General features: G+C 48.0%; 1 protein-coding gene across 2 annotated transcripts in view; it reads right to left on the bottom strand.

The window, feature by feature from the left end:
- Window positions 1–515: 515 nt before the first annotated feature.
- Window positions 516–25774, bottom strand: part of LOC140420962 (5-hydroxytryptamine receptor 2A-like) — a 400511-nt gene continuing 375252 nt past the window's right edge. For both annotated transcript variants that reach the window (XM_072505165.1, XM_072505166.1), the window contains 2 exons: window positions 6912–7112; window positions 516–4306 (listed from right to left, as the gene is read on the bottom strand). In XM_072505165.1, coding sequence (XP_072361266.1) covers window positions 3486–4306; window positions 6912–7112 — 1022 coding nt within the window. In that variant the 3' untranslated portion in view covers window positions 516–3485. The remainder of the gene's footprint in view (window positions 4307–6911; window positions 7113–25774) is intronic.

The following is a 25774-nucleotide window of genomic DNA, read 5'->3' as shown; positions in this document are numbered from 1 at the left end:
GTGCCAGTGACTTGCGCGTAGGAGCAGTGTTACTACAGGATGATGAGGCAGGAATAGAGAGGTCGGTGGGATACTATTCAAAAAAATTAAGCCTGTGTGGTGAACCACTGTATTAGGAGATGTAAGGTAGGACCTGCACTACAGGTTCGCCGGTAGCTCCTGCCGGCTGGCTCCGCCCACAGAGAACTGTATAAATATGCATGACCTCCAGTGCCCTGCCATTTCGCCAGCTGCAGCAGGAGGCCACGCATCTGACTATAATAAAGCCACAGTTGTACCCAACTTTAGTCTTTGTGCAATTGATCATGCATCAGCCTGTACCAAAGAAAGTAATCCACCATTGTGAAGGAAGCCTTAGCATTGTTACTAGCCCTTCAGCATTTTGAAATATGTGTCCGGCATGACAATAAACAAAGTTTAGTCCATACGGACCATAATCTGCTCGCACTTATTGAAAAATTTACAACTCGGAGCGCAAGATTATTCCAATAGAGTTTATTGTTACAAGATTTCAATGTTAAAATTGTACATACTCCTGGAAAGGACAATTTAGTGTCACGGGTTTAAATGTTGATAAATGGCAGATATAAGAATCTGGGGAATTTAGGTCGTGAGAAAGGAAGGTTGAATGGATTTGTCCTTGCAATGATGTTTCATCCCTCTAAGGCGGGCGGTATGAAAGAGACCTTCCTTTTGATCCCCCTTTGTTCTCATTTCTTTAGTTTTATCGCTTTTGGTCTGCGGACTCATAATCGGAATGTGCCTTTAAGCAGTGGACTTAAGCTGAAGCAACCTGCTAGTCAGGACAGTATGGTCCATGATTTGTTTTTTGGAGAGGAGAAAACAGACTCGTCAGTGCCGAGGGAATCTTAAGAACCAGCTTTGGTTCGATTGGCTGGCTGGCAACCTGTGGGTTGGCCAGGAACAGTGTTCTGGCTGACAAGTCAGTCATTGGCTTCTGCGTGATGCTTCTGAGAGCCGGTCAGACGTGTTTAGACCTTGAATGGAGTAGGAGCTCTCTTCCTCTGCTGAATTAAAGGACTGTTTTATTGTTCTAAAACCAGTGATTGCCTGGCACATCTTTACTATATAGTTGAAATCACCTTGAATCTACAAAGAAAATCAACCACCTTAACAGAGAAAACACTCTCAAACTTAGAAGGAAGAAGCATCAAAGCGAAATCTTGAACCCCTGAAAGACTTTAACTGAAAACCATCCTAGTGCATTGGAGATCTTTTATCCTTTTTAATTTATCGTAATTTTTCTTCCCTCTGCCCCACCCTTTCTCTCTATGTTGTTTGTGTGTGTATGTGTGTGTATAGTGGGGTGAGTTGGAAAGGGGAGTGGGGGGTGAGAAAGGAGTATTAGGTAGTCACATTTTTGTCATTTTAATATTACTGTTAAATAATAAAAGGTTATCTGTGTTACATTTACAAACCTGGTGATTGCAGATCATTGAACCAAGGTCCTCCGCGATATTAGAGTAACATGTGATTTCACCTCGGTTGCGGCTCAAGGTCAAGTGGGGCTGGAATTGATCGCGCACCAGCCCAGGCGGTTGTGACAGTAAACTGACTTCAGACAGGACAATTCGGCATGTAGATAGCGGTGAACAAACTCTCCCATACTCTTGCTTTCCAAAAATTGCAGAAGAGAGCATGCTTGAGACGATTCAGGAATATGGTCACTACAAAAATAGCAGGTTTCATACCAGCTGACATCTTTGGTACTGATCAAAGTACCTAACTGCAGGACAAAACCACAAAATATTAGAAATATGCAGAAGGTCAGGCAGCATCTGTGGAGATAGTTGATGGGTAGAGCTTACTGATCTATAATAATTTTCAGGCATTCGGACCATTTCCAAGTCTCGACCCTGCTGGTGTTTGCAGTCCTCCTGATTTCCTGTGCAATTTTACAGGAAGCAGATAACCAAATTAGTCACCTCTATGTGTGTGCTGTCCAATTAGAGACAGCAAGTCGGTTGCACTGGCAGGAGAGCCAATCAGAACGCCCAAGGCAATCGGAGCCCCAGTGTAAAGGTGGTGTGCATTGAGCAGGAGAGGGTAGGGCAAGGTGAAGGAATGAATCTCATTATGTGACGGAAAGACAATCCCTCCCACTCTTCACTCTCCAATGGATTCCTCTGCAGGTAGGGGAACAATTTGAAAGTTTTTCTTGGTACTGAGGATTACTAGTTTGGACCCTAGGATCTCAGGGTACCTTGATTTCCCACTATACTCTCATCCCACTGTGAGTAGGCAAGTTGGAGACAAAACAGGGAAGGAGAGGTGACTCCCATGTCACCTCAGCAAATATCAGACTTATCAACACATTTCTGCTATTTATATCAATTAATGCCTCAGCTCTGTGCCCGCTGGTGCCAGGTGTGTCACCACTGCCAATTTAATACTACATTTGGCAAAATTGCTCGGCGGCCAAAATGTGTCAGTGACCCAATCCCGGGCATGCTCCTGGCTCCATCGCCAAACCTGTCTCCATGGGGATGGGAAGGTTCCCGCAGAGGTTTCAGATCAACGGCCTTTCATCAGAACATGGAAAATGGTAGAGAGGTAACAGGGGTTTTAAAAAAGCACAGTTCTAGGAAATAGCTGGCCTGGGGGAGGGTGTGAGGGGTGGAGAACGTTAGGGATGGTCTACAATAGCGTGGAGGGCAGGAGAGATTAAGTGACCAAAGAAATGATGCTGTAAGGCAAAACTAGAGTCTGGGAATGTAAATATTAAAGAAACAATAGTAGCAAAATACGATCAAAGCAAAATCATTACTGGTGCCTACTGTCTGAAAGAATGGAAGCTATGGTTATGATCTGAAATTGCTGACTCACTATTGAGTCCAGACAGTGGTAAAATGCAGACTCTGGACTTTCTGAAAACTGTTAAACCTCTAACTTTTCCCAGTCCTGACGAAAAGACCTCGACCCAGAAACGTTGACTCCGTTTTTCTTCTTTCCACAGATGCTGCTTGACCTTGCAGCATTTTTTCGTTGTCATTTCAGATTTCTGACTTCCACAGTATTTTGCAATCCTATTTTATAAAGCAATTAAGAAATCCAATCCAGTCCAGTCATCCTGACCTAGCTATACAGCTGGAAGAGGTAGTCAGACCCTCATTATGATTTTGGAGAAACATGTAGGTATTTGAAATGCCATAAGAACAGAGAATACAGCATTATCTGTTAATTATCCATCCAGATGATATACACCCCATATATATATATATATTATATATATTTCACATAGCAATTTGTTTGAAATCTTTGAACCAGGCAATTAACATTTTCTAACCTATATATATATTAATTACAGTCATTTAATCGTGTCTATGGCCTAATGTTCTAGCCCCCTCATTACGCACAGTTAATAGCCTAGTAAAGTTAGGCCTCACACAGTACATGCAAAGCTAACGGCCTAATATGCTAGGCCACATATTACATACTAATAGCCCAGTATTCCAGGCCCAATATTACACACAGCTAACTTTTTCACTGATAACAATGCAGTTGTCTATAGAAGACTCTGTTGATCCCAGTGCTACGTGTAGTCTTTCTTCAGGGACTCTCAATTCATTATTCACTGATTTATTTCCATTGTTCATGGCAGTCATTTCCAAGTTTCTGTCATATATTGCTGATGTGGAGGCAATGATTGTGAAGTGATTTCTGGATCTTCTGACATTGTAATGGCAACGGATATAGTGGGAAAAAGCTCGGCGGTATGTTCCGTTAAAGAGTGTGTAAACTAGCGGATTGACACCAGATGAGGTATAACCAATCCAGACAAACACATTGAGCAGCTCTCCAATGATGGCTTCATTGCAAGAATCCTTGCAGATAACAGACATGACATTAGTGATGAAGAAAGGGCACCACATGACAACAAACAAAAAAAAGACAATTCCAAGAACCTTCGAAGCCCTCTGTTCATTGTTGATGGAATGCATGGTTCCTTTCCGGAAGAGCCGAGCTTCCTTATTCAAAGGCGGCTTTGGACTTGCATCTGGAGTCTCCGATCTTTGTATCACTGTTGCGTTCTCTCCTAAGTTGTCCTTTTTAAAGACGTGCAAGCTTGTTCGCTTTTGTTTTTGATCGCCTAAAAACACACTGATCTGTTTTTGCAGCGCCTGTACGGTCAGGCAATATGTGAAGACCATTATAATCAGTGGGATAAAGAATGCTACAAATGAACCCACGAGGACAAAGCTTTCCTCATTTATAACGCAGCTGTTGTCAATGAAAACCCTGGATTCATCTTGAATGCCGATGACAGGAATTGGCATCGATATGCCTGGAAGAAATAGTTTCAAAGAGATTATGAAATTATAAAATACTTTTAAAAAACTTACTTAATTAAACGGGATGAAAAGGAGAGGTCATGTGAGGGGAACCAGAATGTGACAAGAAGGTGTTGCTAAGCCTTGTTTACTCCACTATCCACATTCTAATCACCATTTGTCTTTGGTTTCCTCTTTAGAATTGGGGGTGTTGTGGTTCAGGCAGATGGTTGGGGGGGGGGGGGGGTTTGGTGGGAAGTCGGGGGATCTAATGGAATGTTGAGAGGTCAGTAGAATATTTATTCAGGAGTCAGGACTAGTTTTAATCCTTTTAATGTTTCCTGGGTAACTATTCTGCAGTTGGAACCGTGAGTTGGAACCAACCGAAGTCTCGGCTTCAGAGATTCAGAGGGTTCCGAATGCAAGGGAATTTCTCATTGGATCAATGCAAGAAACGTCCCAGGACATTCCTGCATTGCCAGTGCACAAGGTCATCCATGGGCTACGACCACCCGGAGATGGGAAGTTCTGGGCTATATTGGTGTCATTTTCTAGTCAAATGGAAATAGATCATTACCTGAGATACAACTAAGATGTGCATTGTTGAATCAATTTAAATGGATTGCATGTAGTTTAAAATAACAAGGGTTTCCTTTTTGGAATGTAACTCATAGGTAACTAATAAGGCTATTATTTGTGGAACAGAGGCACACATGTACAATAATCATTAGGGGGCGCAGTGGTGACAGTGGTTATGTAGCTAGACTAGTAAACCAGATGCCCATGTTAATGCTCGAGGGACATGGGTTCAAATCCCCCCACAGCAGCTGTTGGAATTTAAATTCAGCTAATAATCTAGAATTGAAAAATTAGTCTCGGTAATGGTGACCATGAAACTATGATATGTTGTTGCACAGTTATGAAAATAAGAGTGTTTGAATTTTTAGATTTGGAGTAGAATTCTAGAACTCAGAGCGGCACGGTGGCGCAGTGGTTAGCATTGCTGCCTCACTGGGTTCGATCCCGGCTCTGAGTCACTGTATGTGCGGAATTTGCACATTTTCCCCGTGTCTGCGTGGGTCTCACCCCCACAACCCAAATATGTGCAGGTTAGGTGAATTGGCTATGCTAAATTGCCCCTTAATTGGAAAGAAAATAATTGGCTACTTTAAAATTAGAAGAAAAAAAATTCTAGAATCGAGCCTAAATAAAGTCGGGTTAGTCACCCTCAGGTCCGTTGCCCTGACCAACTGCTACACTATTTACAACATGTGGCTGCCTCTCGATTGGTGTCCACCTTTCCTGAACTCCCAATTTGAATTTTAAAAATATATAAATTTATAGTATCCAACTCTTCTTTTTCCATTGAAGGGGCAATTTAGCGTGGTCAATCCACCTACCCTGCACATCTTTGGGTTGTGAGGATGAGACACACGCAGACATGGGGGGAATGTACAAACTCCACACGGACAGTGACCTGGGGCCGGGATGGAACCGGGATCCTCGGCGGCGTGAGGCAGCAGTGCCAACCACTGTGCCACCTGCCAATTTGAATTAATCCAATCCAGTTTCTTCCATTGAACTGAAGCATCTCACCCAAAGTCACAAAAGCGGTTTTGTGTGACTCAGATTGATCCTCCCTCATCCCTTTTTACCTCTCTCCAGCTTTCAGTGCAGTCAATCACATCCTCTAAAATCTCTCCTCCCTGTCCAACTTTGTGGAACTGCCCTTGTGGGCCTGTGAGTTGACTCTTAGCTACCGGATCATATCCAGAGCATTCCCAGCATTTGTTTCTCTTCTCACCCCAAACAGCATCATTTCTGGACTCCAGCCTTGATTCCCTCCTCTTCCTCATCTCTACACTCCCCCGTTACAAAGATCTGGGGCCACCTTCCATAGGTATGCTGATGACAGCCAGATTTACCTCTCTGTCACCTCTCTGAAATGTTTCTCCAGCTAAACATTGGGAAGACCAACACCATCACTTTCAGCCTTGTTAATAGAGATACATCAACACAAGTTATTGGAACGGATAAATGCAGGGCTGCTAATTTCCAGGTTATTATCTATTACAATGGAATGAAAGTAAAAGATGCTGTATATGGTAGCGTTGATTTTCAAAGAAATAGGCTTATATGCTGGCAGCACTCATATAGCAAATACATGACAGTAGTATTCAAGACTGTACCCTACAGTTTCCTGGAACTCTATTTAATGCTGTGTAAAGAAATAGACTAATAATCTTATAATAACCTTTATTAGTGTCACAAGTAGACTTACATTAACACAGCAATGAAGTTACTGTGAAAAGCCCCTAGTCGCCACACTACGACACCTGTTCGGGAGAATTCAGAATGTTCAATTCACCTAACAAGCACGTCTTTCAGGACTTGTGGGAGATAACCGAAGCATACGGAGGAAACCCACGCAGAGACGGGAAGAACATGCACACTCCGCACAGACAATGACCCAAGCCGGGAATCGAACCCAGATCCCTGCCGCTATGAAGCAATAGTGCTAACCTCTGTGCTACCGTGCCACCCATGTTACTAACACCATGAGTTCCGACATGCTTGATGTTCTACATTCAACGGACTAGAAGCAGATGTAATACTTACCTATTGAAATGGTCCAGACGGCAGTTAGTTTTATAATAGCTTTGGTTCGTGAGTTGAAGCGACTGTGCTCAATAGGATTCCGTATTCCGACGTAACGATCCAGTGATATTGCACATAGATGCATGATGGACGCAGTGGAAAAGAGAACATCCAAGTAAATCCAGATGGGACACATCTTTTCTGGGAAAGGCCAGGTATTGTCTGAAACACAAACTATTTAGGTTAAAAGTGGAATTTTATATTTATGAACTTAGGTATGGAAACTCAATAATCCCTTGATTTTCTCCCCAGACCCCCTGGTTTCCCAATCTATGAACAACATGTGGTTTAGGCAGCAGTGCAAGCGGCGTCCTCCCATCTACATAGCTTAGGGTTCTGCTTGTGTTGTTCTGATTGCCCCCAGTGATTTTTTAGAGAGTACTGAAGTGATGTATCACGTTGAAATCTGTGATATCTTCAAATTCATTTCATTGAGCTTCAGTTATGAGAGCAGTTGTTCGAAAACACAAAGGTGTGCACAGGATCCGGGGACGTAACAGCCTGTTCTGCAGTGCTGGTCCTCACTGTATCAGGAAATCGTAACAGAACAAGTATCTCTTCTGTCCAAGCCTTTATTTACAAAGCGTACCACTGCCGACTTTACTGTAATGCTTGGCTCAAACCTTTCATCTCATGCGTGCCTGATTAATTTTACACATTTTTCTGCCCGCTTTAGCTCAAAACTGTTTTGCCCGGTAAGGTGCTGCAAATGCGAGCTGATAATGGCATGGTGCGGGCAACAAGAAAGTCCGGGAAGTTGGTGAACAACAGGACCAACAGTGCATCTCCTTTTGAGGATTAAAATCATGAAAAAAACAGAGGCAAGGCTATGCTATTCTGTTTCATGCTGATCTGAATGTTGTCTTTACTCAACTATGTTGTGATCCCTTGACTGTCTTGGAGATCAAAATCTGTCTAAATCGGCCTTGAATACATTCAATGATCCAGCCTCTACTGCTATCTGGGGAAGTGAATTCCAAAGATTCAAGAAATTACACCTCACATCTCACAAGGAGAACATTTATTTTTCAGCGGTGGATCCCCATGAGAAGGAAGATTTCCTCAGTATCTAGCCTATCAAGCTCCCTCAGAATGCTAATAAGGTCACTTCTCATTCTTCTAGACTGCAATGAGAAGAAGCTCAATCTGCTCAACCTTTCCTCATAAGAAATAAACAGAGGACAGGGTGAGAAGGAGGGTGTATTATTATGGGTGGAGTCAATGTCAAATCAGCTACATAAAACAAAATAAAGAAACAAAAATAAAGATTGGATTGTGAGAAAGGGGGAAAAACATCAGAAAAGAAATATAAAAATGCAAAATTTGACACTTTTATAATCTCCTACCGGAATGAGACTCCACACTTTCAGTTATTCGCTTTCTGAAGCAAAGAGATTGATTGGCACTCATTGACTATTACACCATTGTTAAAGGGACCTTCCGCTATTAAATACTAGACCTCACTTTCTGTGATGTGGGCAATGAATGTGCAAATGCATGAACGACTGGTAGAAAGGGCCGACACCGTACTGGATGCAACAAGAAAGAAATGTGAGGAAGAGCAGGGGATTGAAATAGGGTGGGGACTCGGGAGCGAAGCACTGCATATGGTCAACTCCATCTCCATGTGCACAAGGCTCAATGTGACCCAACTAAAAGTGGTACATAGAGCCCACTTAACAAGAACCCGAATGAGTAGGTTCTTCCCGGAGGTGGAGGATAGATGTGAACGGTGCCAAGGAAGCCCGACCAACCACGCCCACATGTTCTGGTCTTGCCCCAGACTTGCTGCGTACTGGACAGCCTTCTTTGAGGCAATGTCCATAAGTGGTGGGGATGAGAGTGGAGCCATGCCCAAAGGTGGTGGTCTTCGGGGTATCAGACCAGCCAGATCTATTCCTGGGGAGGAGGGTGGACGCCCTTGCCTTTGCCACCCTGATTGCCAGCCATAGAATCCTGTTCGGCTGGCGGTCAGCAGCACCACCCAAAGCTGCCGACTGGCTGTCTGACCTCTCAGAATCTCTCCGAATGGAGAAAATCAAATTCGCCATCCGAGGGTCAGACGACGCTTCCACAGAACGTGGGAGCCATTCACCCAATGTTTTCGGGACCTGTTTGTGGCCAACGAACAAGCCGAAGAATAGCCAAGTAGCCAAGAATCAGAGGAAAGTAGCCAAGGCATGAGAGGGAGGGATAGACCCCAGGGGGTGGGGGTGGGGGGGGGTGGGGGTGGAAACAGCCAAACCTAAGAGAAAAGAAAGGCTAACGAAAGGAGAAGGGGAAGGGAGGCAGAAGGGTGGGGGAGGGGGGAAGCGGGAAGAAGGAGTAGACAGGGAACAATAGAGGGGAACCAGAGAGGGGGGAAGGCAAGGGAATGATAGCCGGAAGGAGAGCACGGAAACAACAACAAACTTGGCAAATATAGTAACAGAGAGCAAGGAAAATACGGGCGGAAGACGGGACGAACGGCCGAAGCGGAGGTGAACGCACGACGACGATGGCAGCGAAAACCGGCCGGGAGAAGCAAATAACAACACCAACACCAGATCCATTCTCGTATTGCCCTCTCTGTATTGGACATAACTACTGTAATTGTTTCTCCGGCACCCAAATGTATATAAACCTCCCCAGTTTCCACCCCCCCCCCCCCCCCCCACAAACAGGTGCCTACTTATTTGTTAAACATCATGGGCGAAATTCTCCGGAAACGGCGCAAATCAGTCGGGCATCGCGCCGTCCCAAAGGTGCGGAATGCTCCGCATCTTTGGGGGCCGAGCCCCAACCTTAAGGGGCTAGGTCGGCGCCGGACGAATTTCCGCCCCGCCAGCTGGCGGAAAAGGCCTTTGGTGCCCCGCCAGCTGGCGCGGAAATGACATCTCCAGGCGGCGCATGCGCGGGAGCGTCAGCGGCCGCTGACGGCATTCCCGCGCATGCGCATTGGAGGGAGTCTCTTCTGCTCTGCCATGGTGGAGACGGTGGCGGAGGCGGAAGGGAAAGAGTGCCCCCACGGCACAGGCCCGCCTGCGGATCGGTGGGCCCCGATCGCGGGCCAGGCCACAGTGGGGGCACCCCCGGGGCCAGATCGCCCCGCGCTCCCCCCAGGACCCCGGAGCCCGCCCGCACCACCTTGTCCCGCCGGTAAGGTAGGTGGTTTAATCTACGCCGGCGGGACAGACATTTTAGCGGCGGGACTTTGGCCCATCCGGGCCGGAGAATCGCGCGGGTGGGCCCGCCAACCGGCGCGGCGCGATTCCCGCCCCCGCCATATATCCGGTGCCGGAGACTTCGGCAACCGGCGGGGGCGGGATTCACGCCATCCCCCGGAGATTCTCCTACCCGGCGGGGGGTCGGAGAATCTCACCCCATATTGCTAATTGTACAGAGATGCGGTTTTTGAGCTAGTGCACAGTATCCTACCAGTTTTTTTTTTCTCTTCTATATATACATATTTTAATCTGTATATATAACTGTGAATATACTATGTTCATAAACCCAATAAAAAACATTTATTTAAAAAAAATGAATGTGCAAATGCAGCAACCTCATAAATCGCACAAAGACTTTGCAGTGCAGAAGGAGGCCATTCAGCCCATCGAGTCTACGCAAGTCCTTGGAAAGAGCACCCTATCCAAATCCAGACCTCCACCCTATTCACATAACCCAATAACCCCACCTAACCTTTTTGGACATGAAGAGCAATTTAGCATGACCAATGCACCTAACCTGCACATCTTTGGACTGAATGTTCATGGTGGGTATTTATTTTCATATGCTGTCTCTTCCTTGCCACAACTTACTGGCCAATTTACACAATCAATAACTGTGTGTATCATTTACACGGCATTAATTTTTCAATTCAAAAAAGTTCTTGCTGTACCACCTTTAGCATCATGAACTAAATGCCCATGATCTCCTTTGGGATGTCCTTTTGTCTAAGAAACAGGGTAGTAAAAGAGAATAGTGGTTACAGGCCCATGAAATCAGACAACTCTTCCACTCCCATTTGTGATCAGTGTCTGGGATCCAAGAGGATCTACTCACTAAGCAACAGAAATCAAATTCAGGAGCTGCTCAGAAAGAGAGGAAAATCATATTTTTCACACCTCATACAATCAATGCACACTAAACTTTCAGATAGACTGAATGTATTATTTATGCCGTTGTGACTTTTCTGTGTGTTTCCTGGGTATAAACTGACATTATGATCTCACTTTGTAATTAAAGTCAATGCGATACACAATTCTGTCAGACTTACGGTGAAATCTCAGCAGTTCTTCTCCGTCGCCGTCTCTGAGATGCTTACCTCAAAATTTCCACATGGCAAGTACATAGGAACATAGGAGCAGAAGGAGTCAATTGAGCTGGCTCCACCATTGAGTAAGATCATGGCTGATGCATTTATTGTCTCAACTTTACTTTCCTGTCTGGTCCACATAACCCTGACTCGCTTCATAGTATCATAGAGTAGAGTATCATAGAATTTAAAGTGCTGAAGGAGGCCATTCGCTGCACTGGCTCTTGGAAAGAGCACCCTACCTAAGCCCACACCTCAACCCTATCCCCGTAACCCAGTAACCCCCACTTAACCTCATTGGACACTAAGGGCAATTTAGCATGGCCAATCCACCTAACCCGCACACCTTTGGACTGTGGGAGGAAACCGCAGCACCCGGAGGAAACCCACGCACACACGAGGAGAACGTGCAGACTCCGCACAGACAGTGACCCAAGCCGGGAATCGAACCTGGGACCCTGGAGCTGTGCAGCAACTGTGCTAACCACTATGCTACCCTGCTGCCCCTCTTCGTCAAAAATATATCTAACTCTACCTGGAATAAATTCAATGACCCAGCCTTCGCTGCTTTCTGGAAAGAGAATTTCACATACTAACACCCTCTGAGAGAAAAGAAAACGCTTCATTTCAGTCTTATTTTTAAATTGTGTCCCCCGAGTTTTAGTTTCCCCCATGAGTGGAAACATCCCTCGGTATCCACCCCATCAAGTCCCCGGATCTCCTATGTTTCACTAAGATCACCTCTCCTTCATCGAAACTCCAATGGATATAGTTCAACCACTGCAACATTGTTCTTCATAAGATAAGACCATCGTCCCGTGGTTGAGCTGAGTGAACCTTCTTTGAACTATTTCTAATGTAATTCTACCTTTTTTCAAATCAAACGTCACCGTCCCCTCGTTTGGCGTGTACAAGCGCGGGAGGCCACGAAAAGCGCGCGAAATGGCCGCCCTCATCCAGGCTGCAGTCTTGGAGGTGTTCAATTGTTTGGACCCGTTCCGCCTCGTGGCGACCTTGCCGCGCCGTTTCAGCCACCTGTATGTGGGAGTACCGGCTGGTGGCATTTTCATTCAGGACACAGGTCTCGATGACAGTCGCTCGGGTGAGTTGCTTAATTTTGAGGAGCTGCTGATGCAGGGGGTCTGACAGAAGATCAAATACGATCTGGTCGCTTATCATGGAATCAGAGGTGGGCCCGTAGCCGCAGGACTGCGCAAGGATGCGGAGGTGTGTTAAAAAGGATTGGAAAGGCTCGTCCTTACCCTGCAAGCACTGCTGGAACAGGTATCTTTCGAAGCTTTCATTGACCTCTATGCTGAAGTGGGTATCAAATTTGAGGAGAACCGCCTTGTACTTTGTCTTGTCCTCGTCGTCTGCGAATGTGAGGGAGTTGAAGATGTGGATGGCGTGGCCGGGGAGAGGAGCAGAACAATCTTCCTGGTGTCCGAGGCGTTCTCCCTGTCCGTGGCTTCGAGGAAGAGCTGGAAGCGCTGTTTAAAAATCTTCCAATTGACCCCGAGATTGCCGGCGATGCGGAGCGGCGGCGGCGGGTTGATGTTCTCCATACCTCAGGATGCAGAATGCTGATTAGTTGCGGTGGGTCTCAGAAGTGCTAGTAAGCAACCACTCCTTGTACCATGATGTGTTGGATGTTCTGGATCACAAACAGGTCACCAACACTGGAAGTGGTGCAACTCTATTTTATTATAAGGTTAACTATATTAACATACTTGAACTGTGGGTAAATGCAATACCTGCTTTTACTGTTGACCCTTGCCTAGTCCTAACCAGGTGATGCACTCAGCACATGGTGAATGTCTGTGTTGCAGGTTGTGAGCTTTGTGCTCCGAGCTGGCTGCTACTAGAATGAGCGGGAACTCTCCTGTCCCGTCTTTATAGTGCGTGTGCTCTCACTGGTGATTGGCTGCGGTGTCGTGTATGCTGATTGGTCCCACTGCATGTCCATCAGTGTGTGTGCGTGTGTGTGTGTCTGCACCATAATATACTGGTGCATATTATGACAATGACATTAACTAGATTGAAGTAGTTGCAATGGCCAACGTTAAATGACATATGACCTTATTAAGAAAGAAGTATGCAAAATTCTCAGTCTTTTCTGTCAGGTACTGCTAACAGATCAGAAAATGTAGTCATAAAAGTAAATTAGATTTGGAATAAAAGCATCACCATAAGCTTGACTTGTTTTATTTTACATACTTGTATGTTTATTTTAAGAGCTCATGAATTAAAGCACTGTGTCCAGTCATCCTTTAATTGAAGCTGATCTGTCAACACGGATCTTAGGTGTCTTCTGGGAGATTTTGTCACATGACCCTCAACACCCCCCCCACCACCCCTGCCATTGGTCATCTGACATGTCCACTCTTGGGTCACATAGCCTTCTCAAGCCAATTGGAGACTCTCTTTTCTTTTGAGTGCACCATTCTTGACAGGCAGTCAAACGGGCTTTTTTCCCACATCTCCAATATTTTCCAATATTTTCACAATTAATATAGATTGCAAAACAAAAAGAAAAATCACGGATTTTTTTAACGACCCCGTGATTTACTTATGGCCAGTATCTGAGAGATTAATCTTTAATTCCCAGAGGCTTCAGACCAATCCAGGAGGTTTGGCAACCTTGAACAATCCAATTAGCATTTTATAAGAAACAGTCCACTCAAACCGAGATGTTTGGGGCCTGAATGTGAAGGTGAGACAGTGTGGCAACTTGTGTGCTATTTGTCTTTCCAGCTTCACAGGGAAGCAGGAGATGTATGATGACTAGGTGCCTTTCCAAACTGATGTAGCAGGAAAGGGAGATGGGGAGACAGAATTTTCAGTCTGCTATCTATCCAGTCAATGGATAAACCTCATTTTGAAGCTAAAGTTCCACTTAATGCCGGAACCACAAGATCTAATTATGAGAAAGGAACCTATTTGTAGGAAGGGTTAGCAACAAAAGCAATTTTACATGATACATCTAATTAAGGAAGGGATGTAGATGAGCAATAAGGGAAGTGTCACCCCTTTTGGATCGACCTATGAAAACAATGCAGGTAAATGTAAAGGAAGTAACAGGCCCCATAGTTTTTTTTAAGCAGGGTTTTGTTTAATACTTTTGTCATGATATGCAAGCATGCAGATAATGATATACAGAAAGGCAGCTAATGAACACAGAGAACAGGACATGACCAATGAGCAGGCAGGACACTCAGGGGTGGTATCTCACTATAAAAGGCACGAGGCACTTACACTCCACATCTTTCCACTGATGAACATCTACAGAGTGAGTCAGGGTGTATGTACAGTATCACACCTCCAGCACGTGGCGAAGAGCTAGTCTGGTTCAGTCAGACAGAATATTCTTAGAATTCCCCCTATACCAAAAAAGGGCCAAGATATTCTAAATGGTGGACAGGGATTCTCCCTCCCTGACTCCTATGCACTTAGGTGGGTGCTATTCAGATCAAACTAGTGATTCAAGTTATCCCCCCCCCCGGCATAACCCATATCTTCTTAGAAGAATTGTATCGACTTACCACTTAGTAGCATCGATCCTGGGTCCCGCATTGCTAAGTAAGTAAAGTATGCTTTTGTAATAACCACTGTTTCAAGTTAAATCTTTAAGTTATTTTATTATTACTTTTTCTTTTATTATTACTTTTTCTTTTAAAAGATAAAATCAGTCTTTACAGAAAAGTGAAAAGATCTTGCTTCTGGATTATCCTGGTTGGTGATCAGACCTTCCTGGGCCTCCTTGACAATCTCTCTCTATCTGTTGGTTTTCTCCCACTTGTTTTGTGGCTCTGCTTGGCTCTCGTGTTCAGTCCTTCCCATGACCGAGATCACCCTGCAAGCTGAGAGTGAGAGCGTGGCTGGGAGTGATTCGGGGTATATATCACCCTTCTAACAGCCTTGCAGATTACATGACATTATTTTAAAGTATTTTCTTCTGCTCCTGAACGCAATACCCATTCTGTCCATATGATTCCACATTGAGTATCCGTAATGTTTAACATGAGAATGCCGTCATGTTATGCTTGACCTTGGTTTGTCAGCTCACTGGCAGGGAGGCTTCCTGCTAATTATTCTGTGGCATTCCAGCCTTTCAATCCCTTATCTTTTTTAAGCATTGTATTTTCTTGTATTCCTAAATGTTTTTTAGGAATACATGGCATGTTCCTGTGAGGAAGAAAGATAAATACGGCAATTTTCGGGAACCTTGGATGACGAGTGATATTGTAGGCCTCGTCAAAAAGAAAAAGGAGGCATTTGTCAGGGCTAAAAGGCTGGGAACAGACGAAGCCTGTGTGGCATATAAGGAAAGTAGGAAGGAACTTAAGCAAGGAGTCAGGAGGGCTAGAAGGGGTCATGAAAAGTAATTGGCAAATAGGGTTAAGGAAAATCCCAAGGCTTTTTACACGTACATAAAAAGCAAGAGGGTAGCCAGGGAAAGGGTACTGAAGGATAGGCAAGGGAATCTATGTGTGGAGCCAGAGAAAATGGGCGAGGTACTAAATGAATACTTTGCATCAGTATTCACCAAAGAGAAGGAATTGGTAGATGTTGAGTCTGGAGAAGGGGGTGTAGATAGCCTGGGTCACATTGTGATCCAAAAAGACGAGGTGTTGGGTGTCTTAAAAAATATTAAGGTAGATAAGTCCCCAGGGCCTGATGGGATCTACCCCAGAATACTGAAGGAGGCTGGAGAGGAAATTGCCGAGGCCTTGACAGAAATCTTTGGATCCTCGCTGTCTTCAGGGGATGTCCCGGAGGACTGGAGAATAGCCAATGTTGTTCCTTTGTTTAAGAAGGGTAGCAAGGATAATCCCGGGAACTACAGGCCGGTGAGCCTTACTTCAGTGGTAGGGAAATTACTGGAGAGAATTCTTCGAGACAGGATCTACTCCCATTTGGAAGCAAATGGACGTATTAGTGAGAGGCAGCACGGTTTTGTGAAGGGGAGGTCGTGTCTCACTAACTTGATAGAGTTTTTCGAGGAGGTCACTAAGATGATTGATGCAGGTAGGGCAGTAGATGTTGTCTATATGGACTTCAGTAAGGCCTTTGACAAGGTCCCTCATGGTAGACTAGTACAAAAGGTGAAGTCACACGGGATCAGGGGTGAACTGGCAAGGTGGATACAGAACTGGCTAGGCCATAGAAGGCAGAGGGTAGCAATGGAGGGATGCTTTTCTAATTGGAGGGCTGTGACCAGTGGTGTTCCACAGGGATCAGTGCTGGGACCTTTGCTCTTTGTAGTATATATAAATGATTTGGAGGAAAATGTAACTGGTCTGATTAGTAAGTTTGCAGACGACACAAAGGTTGGTGGAATTGCGGATAGCGATGAGGACTGTCTGAGGATACAGCAGGATTTAGATTGTCTGGAGACTTGGGCGGAGAGATGGCAGATGGAGTTTAATCCGGACAAATGTGAGGTAATGCATTTTGGAAGGGCTAATGCAGGTAGGGAATATACAGTGAATGGTAGAACCCTCAAGAGTATTGAAAGTCAAAGAGATCTAGGAGTACAGGTCCACAGGTCATTGAAAGGGGCAACACAGGTGGAGAAGGTAGTCAAGAAGGCATACGGCATGCTTGCCTTCATTGGCCGGGTCTTTGAGTATAAGAATTGGCAAGTCATGTTGCAGCTGTATAGAACCTTAGTTAGGCCACACTTGGAGTATAGTGTTCAATTCTGGTCGCCACACTACCAGAAGGATGTGGAGGCTTTAGAGAGGGTACAGAAGAGATTTACCAGAATGTTGCCTGGTATGGAGGGCATAAGCTATGAGGAGCGATTGAATAAACTCGGTTTGTTCTCACTGGAACGAAGGAGGTTGAGGGGCGACCTGATAGAGGTATACAAAATTATGAGGGGCATAGACAGAGTGGATAGTCAGAGGCTTTTCCCCAGGGTAGAGGGGTCAATTACTAGGGGGCATAGGTTTAAGGTGAGAGGAGCAAAGTTTAGAGTAGATGTACGAGGCAAGTTTTTTACGCAGAGGGTAGTGGGTGCCTGGAACTCACTACCGGAGGAGGTAGTGGAAGCAGGGACGATAGGGACATTTAAGGGGCATCTTGACAAATATATGAATAGGATGGGAATAGAAGGATACGGACCCGGGAAGTGTAGAAGATTGTAGTTTAGTCGGGCAGTATGGTCGGCACGGGCTTGGAGGGCCGAAGGGCCTGTTCCTGTGCTGTACATTTCTTTGTTCTTTGTTTGTTTGTTAGTAACCACACTTAGGTTAGCAGAGAGTCGAACTCACAGAGAACTGTGCTAACTGTGCTACTGGTTCAATAAATCAGATTGAACTAACTTCAAGGTCTGGAGTGTCTTTTGGTCAAAGCTGCATCCAGTTGCAGCCTATGTTATCCCAGAGTACATAACACATTATGATACCAGGAGACTGCTTAATCTAGGTGGTTTACCTCAATCCGTTCCGTGATGACCAGCGAATGTATCCCGACACCATGTGGAAGATTCAGGCTCCTCACCAGCTCAGGACCTCCGGCAATCTCAGTGCCAACTGGCGGATATTCAAGCAAAGGTTTCTGCTGTACATCGAGGCTTCAGACCTCGAGGGTGCATCTGATGCAAGGAAGATCGCGCTTCTCCTCTCAACAGCAGGTGATCAAGCTATCGAACTCTTCAACTTTTTTCACTTCACCGAAGGCCAGGACAAGACAAAGTTTCAGACCATCCTGGACAAGTTTGACAGTCACTGTGAAGTGGACACTAATGAAATTTTCGAGCGCTACATATTTAAACAGCGTCTACAAGGTAAAGGTGGATCTTTCAACTCCTTCTGAACTAACCTCCGCCTGCTAGCGCTGTCCTGCAACTTTGGTGATATTGCTGACTCCATGATCAGAGACCAAATCGTTTTTGGAGTTCACTCTGATCCTCTGAGAGAGCAGCCACTGAAAATCAAGCATATGTTCCTGCCAGTCGCGATTGAAACATGCACAGTGTATGAGTACGCAAAAAATCGCTATGCCTAGTACAAATCGGCTGAAAATGAGAAACCTGCCTCCCACAGGGCAGAGAGTGCGCGGGCCATCTCCCGGATGCAGCGCCTCAGCATTGAAGAAAGCGAGCATTTTGCGAGCTTTCCCCGGGGCCCCACGCATGCGCGATGCGAACGGGATAATGAAGCGGCTGATACCCGCACTGCGTATGTGCGACGACGCGCGTAGCGTCAGGACGCCGACGTCATGACGTGTTCGAACTGCGGCAACGCCCACTTAAAGAAACCCTGCAAGAGGCAGGCGATGGTTAAACTGCGGGAAGCCTGGACACTATGCAGCCTTGTGCAGGTCTGCACCACCAGTCAGGGGCCAGCACTCCCAATTCCGACGACGGCGCGTTCAGAGTGTAGAACAACGATTACAGTATTCTGATCCTGGCAGCACAATGGATCCAGAGGAAGAATTCCTGGACTCTGCCTACTGTGTGGGCATCATTACCAAATGTGAACATACCACATCTCAACTTGATTCCATCCTCGCTGTGGATTCAGCAGACGAATGGCGTGCGGTGATGCAGGTCAACCACTGCTCCATCCAGTTTAAGCTGGACACAGGTGCTCTGCCAACCTCCTCTCACAGACAGATTTCAAACGCATCAAGAAGGTCCTTCCAGCAGCCTGCAGGCTCATGGACTACAATGGAAATGCCATCACGGCACTGGGATCCTGCCATCTACTCATCTCCAACTGGAGCACCAATGCTCGGTTATGTTTTGAAATCATCAAGCCAGACAAGGCATCCCTACTTGGCACGCATGCCTGCAAGTAGCTGAGCCTCGTGCAGCGGGTTTTCGCAGCGACATCCTCCAATGTGGATCTTCAGGCCGGCATTGACGACATCCTCGCTCAGTATCCGGATGCGTTCGACGGGATGGGCACGCTGCCATATCGATATTGCTATGACCTGATGCCAAGCCAGTGGTCCACGCACCACGCCGGGTCCCGGCTCCGCTGAGGGAGCGCCTGAAGGCACAGCTCAAGGATCTTCAGCAACAGGGCATCATTTCCAAGGTAACCGAACCGACTGACTGGGTCAGCTCGATGGTATGTGTCAGAAAGCCTTCGGGAGACCTGCGCATCTGCATTGATCCCAAGGATCTCAATAAGAACATAAGGCGTGAACATTACCCCATCCCGAAGCGGGAGGAACTCACCAGTGAGATGGCACAAGCGCATTTTTTCACCAAGTTAGATGCGTCACATGGATTTTGGCAAATCCAGCTGGAACAGTCCAGCAGAAGGCTCTGCACCTTCAACACACCATTTGGCAGATATTGCTATAATCGCATGCTGTCTGGCATTGTCTCGGCATCGGAGATCATCCATACCATCATGGAGCAGATGATGGAGGGCATTGAAGGGGTGCGTGTGTACGTGGATGACATCATCATATGGTCCACTACCCCTGAAGAGCAGATCCCATCTCCAGCAGGTATTTCGCCGCGTCCATGCCAATGGCCTGAAGCTGAGCAGGTCCAAATGTTGCTTTGGCATGTCGACACTCAAGTTGCTAGGTAACCAGATCTCTCAGCAAGGCGTGCGCCTGGACACAGATAAGGTCAAGGCCATCGCAGCCATGAAGGTCCCTGAAGACAAGAAGGCGGTGTTGCGCTTCCTGTGCATGGTCAATTTTCTGGACAAGTTCATCCCAAACCTGGCCTCACACACCACGACCCTATGACACCTGGTGAAAAAGTCCACTGCCTTTGAGTGGCAGGCAGCACATCAGGCGGAGTGGATGGAGCTGAAAGCCAAGCTCACCACTGCACCCGACTTGGCATTTTTCGACCCCGACAGGGAGACAAAGATCTCAACAGATGCGAGCCAGGATGGCATTGGTGCGGTGCTGCTCCAACGCGATGTCACTTCATCCTGGGCACCGGTAGCCTACGCATAGAGGGCCATGATGCCCACCGAAACACGGTATGCACAAATAGAGAAGGAATGCCTGGGTCTGCTCACTGGAATTCTCAAGTTTCACGACTATGTCTACGGCCTGCCGACATTCACTGTTGAGACGGATCATAGGCCTCTGATCCACATTATCCACAAGGACCTGAACGACATGACGGCTCGGTTGCAGCGCATCCTCTTTAAACTCAGAAGGTACGACTTTGACTTAGTGTACACGCCTGGCAAGGAGCTCATCATCGCTGATGCATTGTCCTGCTCCATCACATTGCCCAGTGAACTGCTGGAAATCATCCGGCAGATTAAATCACAGATGTAGCTGGGTGCTCGCACCCTCCCGGCGTCTGATGAGAAGGTGGTTCGTATCCGCGAGGTGACAGCTAAAGACCCCCTCTTGCAGCGTGTCATGCACCACCTCGCCAATGGCTGGCAGAAAGGGCAGTGCCCTCAATTTTATAATGTAAAGGACGACCTGACGGTGATTGATGGTATCCTCCTCAAGCTGGACCGGATTGTCATTCCACTCAGTCTCCAGAGCTTGGTGCTCCGCCAAATCCATGAGGGACACCTGGGCGTCGAGAAGTGCAGACGCAGAGCCAGGCAGGCTGTCTGCTGGCCTGGTATTAGCCAAGACATCTGGAACATGGTCCTCAACTGTGCGACCTGTCAACGCTTCCAGCCAGCGCAGAGCAAGGAGACGCTCCAGCAGCATGAAATCGAGACCTCCCCGTGGTCCAAGGTTGGCATCGACCCCTTTCGTGCGAATGGTCGGGACTACGTGTTGATTATTGACTATTTCTCCAATTACCCTGAAGTCGTGAAGCTCTCAGACCTCACATCTCAGACCATCATCAAGGCCTGTAAGGAGACGTTCTCCAGGCATGGTATCTCACTCACTGTCATGAGTGACAATGGCCCTTGCTTCAGCAGCCACGAGTGGTCTATGTTTGCCAAGTCATATCATTTGAAACATGTCACTTCCAGCCCACATTATCCGCCATCCAATGGGAAGGTTGAAAAAGTGGTGCTCATTGTGAAACAGCTCATCTGCAAGGCCGCGGATTCTGCTTCTGATATCTACCTCGCGCTGCTTGCCTACAGGGTGACCCCACTGTCCACTGGCATGTCGCCGGCTCAGCTCCTGATGAATAGGGACCTGCGGACGACACTTCCAGCCATACACTTGCCCAACCTGGATCACCTCCCGGTGCTGCAGCTTCGAAACCAGCAAAAGCAGGGCTATGACGCTCATGCCACCGATTTGCCCGTGTTATCCCTGGCAGACACTGTCAGGATCAAGATACCGGATGGTGGCTTGTCTGCCCCAGCTGCTGTTGTTCGACGGGCTGCCCCCCGCTCGTATGTTGTACGTATGGCTGATGGGTCTGTTGTTCGACGAAACAGACGGGCACTGCGCAAGGTTGCCTGCCCGCAACCGCTTTCTTCTCCGTTTCCGTCCATTGGTTTGCCGCCTCCTGATACCTCGAACTACGAAGCCACCAGTCAGGCTTCCATCCCGCCTGTCAAGGCGCCATCGTCCCCACCACCACCTCTCCGGCAGTGAACAAGGATCAGATGCAAGCCCCAGAGACTGGACTTATGAACATTTGTTTTGTTTACTATGTTCAGTTTTCTCGCATTATCTTCACATGTAAATACATTCCCATATGCCACCGCATGTAAATATGTTAGTATATGCCACCACATGTAAATACATTCCCACATGCCAACAGAACATACAAAAAAAATGGGGAGATGTCATGATATGCACACATACAGATAATGATATAGAGACAGGCAGCTAATGGACACAGAGAACAGGACATGACCCATGAGCAGGCAGGACACTCAGGGGTGGTATCTCACTATAAAAGGCATGAGGCACTCACACTTCGCCTCTTTCCACTGATGAACATCTACAGAGTGAGTCAGGATGTATGTACAGTATCACACCTCCAGCACGTGGCTAAGAGCTAGTCTGGTCCAGTCAGACAGAGTAACCACACTTACGTTAGCAGAGAGTCGAACTCATAGAGAACTGTGCTAACTGTGCTGCTGGTTCAATAAATCAGATTGAACTAACTTCAAGGGCTGGAGGATCTTTTGGTCAAAGCTGCATCCAGTTGCAGCCTGTGTTATCCCAGAGTCCATAGCACATCAACTTTCACCCTTTTATGATTTATTTTGTAACTGTCTTTGAAATGAATGATCCGATTGACAAACGTAGCCAGAGTCACACTGTCTGTACTCTTCAGACCTCAGCGAGACTGCAGCTTTGCTGAAAGTCTGTGCCCCAAAGATAAGAAGCCGGCGACCACAGTCATGGTGACATGTCTATTTCCTCCTAGACTTAGTAACTATCTCTCCAGCTTCTTAGGTGAAGACCTTGCTATTTATAATATTGTATAATATACATAATATTGTATGAATATTGCAGAAAGGATTACTTGAAGATAGAGGGCACGATTTAACAAAACCTTTTCGAAGTGTGTTATTGAACGTGAACTATTGCGAGCTTCCCAATGCTCAGCCCAGCGAGGCCGTCACCGCTATAAAACGTTAATTGGTCCACTTAAGGAGGTCCAACAGGCTTCACGCCGCAAATCATGGTCCTGCCAGCTGATTCGCTGGGACTGCACTCGCTGGCCCCCTGCTAACAAGGGAGGGCAGCACGTAGCACTGTTCCTTCACAGCTCCAGGGTCCCAGGTTCGATTCCTGGCTTGGGTCACTGTCTGTGCGGAGTCTGCACGTTCTCCCCGTGTCTGCGTGGGATTCCTCCGGGTGCTCCGGTTTCCTCCCACAAGTCCCGAAAGACTTGATGAATTGGATATTCTTTTTTTAAATAAATTTAGAGTACCCGATTATTTATTTTCCAATTCAGGGGCAATTTAGCATGGCCAATCCACCTAACCTGCACATCTTTGGGTTGTGGGGGTGAAACCCACGCAGACACAGGGAGAATGTGCAAACTCCACACGGATAGTGACCCAGGGCCGGGATTCGAACCCGGGTCCTCAGCGCCCTAGTCCCAGTGCTAACCATTATGCCACCGTGCTGCCCCGTGAATTGGATATTCTGAATTCTCCCTATGTGTACCCGAACAGGCGCCAGAATGTGGCGACTAGGGTTTTTTCCCAGTAACTTCATTGCACGGTTAATGTAAACCTACTTGTGAGAATAAAGCAGTGCCGCCCACGTGCATGCCCAAGCAACCCCCCCCATACTCCCCCCTACTCCCCCCCGCCCCCATTCGGGTCATCTCCCTGCCACCCTCCCCCTTTTCTTCCACAGCCAACCCTCCTGAGCCCGCCGAGCCCTCCCACCTCTGTGATGAATGTCCAATGCAGCTAACGATGGCCCCTTTGTATCCCGGAAGGAGAAGTTGGCCCACAACAGACAGGAGAGGGCCCAGATGGGCGGCGGGCTGCCGGACACCAGAGTCTTCACCCCCTACGAGCATCGGGCCCTGGAGGTCACGGGTGTTGCCGAGGACAGATCAGTAAATAACGTAGATGTTGCCGTACGGCACCATTCTTCCACACGATCGCCATCTGATGGTGCTGGTCCATCTGGGTGGTTCCCTGCTGCCTCTAAAGAGAACACCTTGGAGAAGAGCTCCGAGGCTGCCACTATTCAAGGTTTGCTGGATCCCAGGTCCCAGTTGGGTCCCAGTCAAATGCTGAACGTCTGGAACAGGTTTACCTGGAGCTGGTGCAGATGCTAGGGTGCGGCCGTGAGATTCAGGGGGGGATGGAAGCATCCAGCAGGTTTATAGCTGATTGGAGGAGTCCCAGAGACTGCGAATGCATGGGATAGTGCTGGCAAAGTGTGGCACCAAGGCCAACACTGCTAAGGTGGCATCTGCAGTGGAGAGGCTGGTGCATGATGTCAGTGGCATTTGGCGGTGTCCAAGGCATGGCTCAGTCAGTGATGACATGGCTGAGTGCCTCAACTGTGTGTCCCAGTTATTGGGGGATGTGGTCCAGTAGCAGGAGGACCGTGATGAAATGCTGTGGGGAATGTCCCAGTCTCAGGTGGACATTGCCAGAGAATGGCCCAGTCGCTAGGGGCGGACTCCCAGTCCCATGTGGGCATAGCCGAGGCACTGCAAAGAATCTCACGGTCGCTGGGGGAACGTGTCCCAGTCACAGGTGGGCTTTGTCGTGGAGCTCCAGAGCATGCTCCAGTCACTGCGGCTCATTGCAGAGGGCGACAGACATTGGGGAGCCACCAAGGCTGTCAGAGCCAGGTGATGCAGCGGCAACCAGGGCTTGATCCAGCTGCCCCTCCGTCCCGAGGTGAACCCCAGAACCCTATGGGCATCGACCGGGAGGTGGAAGTGCTGGGTGCCAACCTTCAAGAGTGGCGATGGTGGACACCCGCTCCCGTGAGACCCACCCCACTGACAGCGGCGTGTCTCGGAGACAGCACCCGGATCAGGGCGGCACAGCCACCGGCAAGTGCACCGGGGGGCCTCCAGCCCTAGAGCCCCCAGAGGATGCCCACCAGGGCCATCGAAAGCCACCGGACGCGGTAGGCAGCAGACTGTCTCCACCTCTGATGTGCATCCTGGGGACACAGCCAGATGCAACGGTAGAGCACGGAAGCCGAAGCAGATCGAGGATCACCGAGAGGGTATGGGTAAGGAGGGGTTGGGTGTGTTGTGGGGGGGGGGGGTGGGGGGGGGGGGAGGATGGGGCACGGTCTGGGAGGGTTGGGAGAGCAGCACCATAAGGGGACTGCAGCAGTTGGGGACACATTTTCTAAATCTTTAAAATCGTTGACCTCGACTAATATGACACCTCTGACAGTTTCTTCCACAATGCAGGCCGAGCACCAATCCCATGCCACATCTTCCCAGGCACAGACGTCCTGGATACCTCTCCCCCTTCCCCCCCCCCCCCCCCCCCCCCCCCCCCCCCACCCCTCCCCACCCCACCAGGCTTGCTTTGTCCTTGCATCCCTGACCGCAGCAGAGGCCTCTGCTCGCCAGCCCCCACAAGCTGTACCCCAGATACCCACACGTAACGCTCGACCAGGCGCTGATCCCCTCCCTGGTGCACACACCCACCCTCTGATCGCCGAAGTGTCCCCAGTGCTGGGCCCAGCCCCTGGGTGTTCAGATGTTGACTGATGCGTTCATGGTACTGCCTCCCGCAGTGCCCAGGCATCACGGTCTGAGTGGGATGCTAGGCAATAACTCCACACGCTACATGGAACACATACCCACAGGGATCTATTTGGGAGATGTGAATTGCTCACTTAACTATGATTGCCAATTCCTTATTAGCAATAGCCTTCAGCCGCATGGCCAGAGGCCTTCACGGTCAGAGGGTGTTATGGGTGGTCAATGGGGCAGGCGGGCAGGGGCTGGGGTTGCCCCCTGGGAAAGGGTTCCACGATCCAGGGGTTGGCATAGCGGACCCGCAGGTGTTGAGACACCTATCCCTCCCCTGTATCCCAGCCCAGGCTATGGGCCGCCACCCCGTTTGCTGCTTGATGGCGGCCTACCCCGAGAGAGGCTGATCCCCCAGGAGCTCCCCCACACCCCCTCCTGCCCCCAGGCTCATTGCCTGGG

This window comes from Scyliorhinus torazame, chromosome 5 (assembly GCF_047496885.1).
Source record: "Scyliorhinus torazame isolate Kashiwa2021f chromosome 5, sScyTor2.1, whole genome shotgun sequence".
Classification (NCBI taxonomy): Eukaryota; Metazoa; Chordata; class Chondrichthyes; order Carcharhiniformes; family Scyliorhinidae; genus Scyliorhinus; species Scyliorhinus torazame.
The sequence above is the reverse complement of the archived record's forward strand: the minus strand, read 5'-3'. Positions and strand labels throughout refer to the sequence as shown.